Source organism: Pseudorasbora parva, chromosome 10 (assembly GCF_024679245.1).
Source record: "Pseudorasbora parva isolate DD20220531a chromosome 10, ASM2467924v1, whole genome shotgun sequence".
NCBI classification, from domain to species: domain Eukaryota; kingdom Metazoa; phylum Chordata; class Actinopteri; order Cypriniformes; family Gobionidae; genus Pseudorasbora; species Pseudorasbora parva.
Genome location: NC_090181.1, coordinates 35,025,155 through 35,030,500, shown reverse-complemented (window position 1 = coordinate 35,030,500; position 5,346 = coordinate 35,025,155). Strand labels below are relative to the sequence as shown.

The 5,346-nt window shown below is 51.3% G+C and overlaps 1 protein-coding gene across 1 annotated transcript; it reads right to left on the bottom strand.

Annotated features, from left to right (window-relative positions):
• Positions 1-955: 955 nt before the first annotated feature.
• Positions 956-4,879, bottom strand: LOC137090724 (uncharacterized). Its single transcript, XM_067454676.1, has one exon. The coding sequence runs from the start codon at positions 4,403-4,405 to the stop codon at positions 1,094-1,096; it is 3,312 nt and encodes a 1,103-aa protein (XP_067310777.1). The 5' UTR covers positions 4,406-4,879; the 3' UTR covers positions 956-1,093.
• Between the last annotated feature and the right edge of the window lie 467 nt (positions 4,880-5,346).

Below are 5,346 nucleotides of genomic sequence, written 5' to 3'. Positions count from 1 at the left end.
AGAGTATCAGATGTGTATCAGTGTATTGGATCCGTGCATTCGGCCTTAAAGTGACATCCGCTTTGTAACTTTTATACAAGTATTTAAATTCGTTTAAAGGTGCCCTAGAATGAAAAATTGTATTAACCTTGCCATAGTTAAATAACAAGTGTTCAGTACATGGACATCACATACAGTGAGTCTCAAACACCATTGCCTCCTCCTTCATATGTAAATCTTATTTGTGAAAAACACCACTGAAAAACTGGCTATTTTCAACATAACGCAAACTGTGACGCAATCACTGAGATCCTTAATATGTACGTCCCCAACATTTGCATGTCAGCTCATTTTCATTTTCAGGTGGAACTGAGCATCTGAATCATCGGGAGTTCAGTAGTTAAACAAGCAACACTCAAGGATAGCAAAAACGGCAGCTCTCATGGACACAAATGTCATGATCCAGGCTTTGCAGGGGACGTGAGGACTTTTCATACCCTTCCCACAGATAAACAATGTCAACAGTCATGGTTGTTGTTTATTTACAATCAGATACCGCAACAATTTAATTAAAAGTTGTTTGTTTGCTCTGCCCATTTCACCACAGAGAGTTTTTCTAATTTGGGGCAATAAAGCAGGATTCGCTCAGCGTCTGATTTCTTAAGAAAGGGCCAATTTCAACCATATTTCTGCAAGCAGTAAGTAGTGATTTTATCCACTTATTGACTGTTGAACACATTTCGGATTAAATTTCTTAGTAAGACAACATTACGATAATATTCCCTGTGTTGTCTAGATCTAACGCAAGATGCAAGTAGCTCACATAACAGTTTGTCAAATGACAAAGGTTAATATTATTTCCTGCCAGTGTTGTCATAAAATACAACAGTAGATACGTATGTCGATCCCTTGATTTGACGGATTGAAATCTAAATTAGTCTATATTTCATTATTAATCTTATCTTATCACATACATCACCTTGATGCACCCTGGACACATCCTCAGTGATGTTACCTGGGGTCACGGAGTGTTTCGGGTCTTTCAAGCATCATACACTCTCACCCAGGCGACCCAGCCGGGGTTGATCAGGCCCTAGCTTGTGTCCAGGTAGCCCTACCCCACCCATGGTTCTCCTCTCTTTATCCACAGCCACCTTGAGGCAACTTCTGCTGACTCTGTGACCTCCTTAATGGCCCTTCGCTTACTGGCCCCTATGATGCCCAGGATGTTATAGGCCCTGCAGAGAGACTGGCCAGCAAACCCTCTACATCCAACCTCAATGGGCTCACACCGTGCTCGCCAACCATTATTCCGGCACTCCTCCACTAGCTCAGCGTATTTTGCCCTCTTTCTCTCATTGGCCTCCTCAATACGGTCCTCCCAGGGTACGGTAAGTTCAAGGAGAACGATCTGCTTAGAGGTCTCTGAGATGAGTAGCATGTCAGGCCGCAATGTTGAGGTGGCGACAGCTTCTGGGAATTTCAGTTGCTTCCCCAGGTCAGCTTTCAACTCCCAGTCTCGTGCTGTTGCTAGCAGCCCTGATGAGGTGGCCCTGGCCGCTAGTGGTGGCTTGTCCCCAGCCCGGACAAAAGCAATAGTGTTCTTCACTGGGCGGAGGCGCTTACAGTGGTCAATTCCACAGCTGATGGTATTTGCTATGACTTTCAAGACTTGGTCATGACGCCAACGGTAGCGCCCTTCGCCCAGTGCTTTTGGACAGCAGCTTAGGATGTGCTCCAGAGTCCCCCTCCTCAGGCAGAGTGTGCAGGCTGGCGACTCCACCAATCCCCAGCTGAACAGGTTGGATGGGCTTGGTAGTACATCGTAGACAGCCTGGATCAGGAACCGTAGGCGATGGGGTTCTGCTTTCCACAGCTCCGCCCATGTGACTTTACAGTCCACTGCATTCTCCCATCTTGTCCAGGCTCCCTGCTGCCGCATTCCAACCATCCTGCTGGCCCGCTCCTCCTCTACTGCTACTCGCACCTCTTGCTGCACCAGTGCTCTCCTGTCCTTCCCCTGTGCCTTATTGTAGCGAGGTGTTGTGCCGCTACCCAGCCCAGCTCTTCCATGAGTCACTGCTCCTATCAATGACCTGTGCCGTAGCCGTGACTCAGCCTCATCCACCGCCGCTACTGCCCTCCACTTCCGCCCTGTCCTCACCTCGATCCCAGCCTGGGAGACCATCGGGTCTAGTGACTCTCTGTATTGCAGCACCTCCCTGGCCCGGCCCACCTTAAACTCCTCACTCAGGCCGCTGATGGGGAGCTTCAACTTATTGTTCTGGCCATACAAAGCAATGCTGCTCAGGCTTCGAGGTAGGCCCAGCCACTTCCGTAGAAACCTGCTGACTCTCCTCTCAAAGCCCTCGATGGTGGAGATTGGAACCTCATAAATCAGGAGGGGCCAGAGAATCCGTGGGAGGATGCCATGTTGGTAAATCCAGGCCTTGAACTTGCCAGGTAGGCCTGACTTGTCTACTGCAGCCAGCCAGCCCTCCAGTTCAATGTTGGTTGCATGGATGGCTGCCGTGTCCTTCAGGCTGCAGTCGAACACCTTTCCCAGGCTCTTCACTGGTTTATCAGTGATTGATGGTATCTGGGTCTTGCCGAGTGTAAAGCTGAACTTGTTGGAAACCTTTCCTTTCTTCAACACTAGAGCTCTAGACTTTGCTGGCTTGAAGCACATGCGCGCCCAGGATGTCATCTCTTCCAAGCCCTTCAAGATCCACCTGCCCCCTGGTACGTGTGGTGTCGTCACCGTCAGGTCATCCATAAAAGCCCTAATGGGCGGCTGGCGAATACCCGACTTGGTGAGGGGACCTCTGCACTGGGCCTCTGCAGACTTTACCAGCATATTCATGGCAAGTGCAAATAATATCACTGAAATTGTACATCCAGTGATAATTCCCTTCTCAAGCCTGTGCCAGTCTGATGTTGTAGACCCTGCAGAGACTCTGAGACTGAAACTGCCATAGTAGTCCAGAACAAGGTCTCTAAACTTGTCTGGGATGTGGTGCCGGCGCAAGGCCTCCTCAACCAGTTTGTGGGGTATAGACCCATAGGCGTTTGTAAGGTCCAACCACAGCACCACCAGGTCTCCCTTATTCTCCCGGGCTTCCCTGATCAGCTGTGTGACCACGCCTGTGTGCTCCAGACATCCCGGCACCTTTGGGATCCCTCCTTTCTGGACCGAGGTATCGATGTACGAGTTCCTCAGGAGGTAGTCGGTCAGCCGCCTAGCAACAATGCTGAAGAATATCTTGCCCTCAACACTGAGCAGTGAGATGTTTCTGAACTGGTCGATGGTCTTTGACTCTTCCTCCTTTGGAATCCACACCCCTTCTGCAAACCGCCACTGCTGAGCAACCTTTCCCCTCCTCCATATGACCTTCAGTATCTTCCAGAGTCTGTGGAGTAGCTTCGGGCAGTTCTTATAAACCTTGTAAGGTACCCCACTAGGTCCTGGAGCTGAACTTGCTCTGGCCGTTTTGATCACCTCCTGGATCTCCTTCCAGCTGGGCTCCTTTCCGTCAAAGTCCAGAGTTGGTGCAGGTGGATCAATCAGGTGCTGGCAGTGCCCCAGATCTTGTTCCCTGGATCTGTCACAGAAGGTGTCTCTGAGGTGACGATCGATCTCAACTTTGGAGCAGGTAAGCCGGCCACTCCGCTTCTTGCCAAGTAGCTGCTTTGTGAAGCCAAAGGGATTCGCTATAAAGGCAGCCCGCTTCCTGGCCCTCTCTTTCCTCCTCCTCCTGTGCCACTCCGCTCTCCTCAGAGTCATTAACTTCTTACGAAGGATGACATGCAACTCTGCTAGAGGACCCCTCTCTTCCTCCCTCGCCTCCTTAAACTTCCTCCTCAGACTCTTCAGCTCTTGCCTAAGCTGGTGGATCTTGTGCGCCCTGTTGTTCATAGTGTAAGGGAGGTTCACTACTTTCTTCTCCTCCAGCCCAAATCTCTCAGCTGCTAGGCTGATGATGATGGTAGTCATTGTCAGGAGGCGTCGGTCAGCATCACCCTTGACTCCTGCTTCCAAGATGGTATCAACGTCTTCATCAAACTGGAGCCACTCCTTCTCCTTGTTCGCTTGGGGCCATTTTACCCGCCGATGTTCTGATGTTCTGCATGGTTTTGGGGCCTGTGTCACACGGAGGTTCTGGGCGCTGTGGTTTGACTCCGGGCCTAGCTCCTCCTGCGTCTCACCAGGGGTGTTCCCTGTGCGCTGTGATACAGGAACCATCCGCACGCATCTCATCTTGGCCTGGTGGATTCTCAGGCCATGTGGGTTTTTGCACACTTTGCCGCAAAAGCATTGTGCACTCGTCGTCATGTTTCCATCGCTGTGTGTCGGTATCCTTTGGTCTATCCGAGTGGGATCCTCATCCTCCCCCCCTCTCGGGGATCCCTGGGGGTATAACTCCATAGGTCGATCTGTAGCTTGTAAAGTGGGTTCTTCCTCACAGAAGATGCAGGTTGGGCTGCTAACCCTCCCTACCCCGTTGCCGTCTCTCCGAGCTGTCCGCTGTCTCTCCAGCTGCCACCACACTGTTCTCGGTTGTCAATCAGTCTATTCCTGATCGTCACTGGTTGTTCCAGACAGTAGCTTATCACATACATCACCTTGATGCACCCTGGACACATCCTCAGTGATGTTACCTGGGGTCACGGAGTGTTTCGGGTCTTTCAAGCATCATACACTCTCACCCAGGCGACCCAGCCGGGGTTGATCAGGCCCTAGCTTGTGTCCAGGTAGCCCTACCCCACCCATGGTTCTCCTCTCTTTATCCACAGCCACCTTGAGGCAACTTCTGCTGACTCTGTGACCTCCTTAATGGCCCTTCGCTTACTGGCCCCTATGATGCCCAGGATGTTATAGGCCCTGCAGAGAGACTGGCCAGCAAACCCTCTACATCCAACCTTAATGGGCTCACACCGTGCTCGCCAACCATTATTCCGGCACTCCTCCACTAGCTCAGCGTATTTTGCCCTCTTTCTCTCATTGGCCTCCTCAATACGGTCCTCCCAGGGTACGGTAAGTTCAAGGAGAACGATCTGCTTAGAGGTCTCTGAGATGAGTAGCATGTCAGGCCGCAATGTTGAGGTGGCGACAGCTTCTGGGAATTTCAGTTGCTTCCCCAGGTCAGCTTTCAACTCCCAGTCTCGTGCTGTTGCTAGCAGCCCTGATGAGGTGGCCCTGGCCGCTAGTGGTGGCTTGTCCCCAGCCCGGACAAAAGCAATAGTGTTCTTCACTGGGCGGAGGCGCTTACAGTGGTCAATTCCACAGCTGATGGTATTTGCTATGACTTTCAAGACTTGGTCATGACGCCAACGGTAGCGCCCTTCGCCCAGTGCTTTTGGACAGCA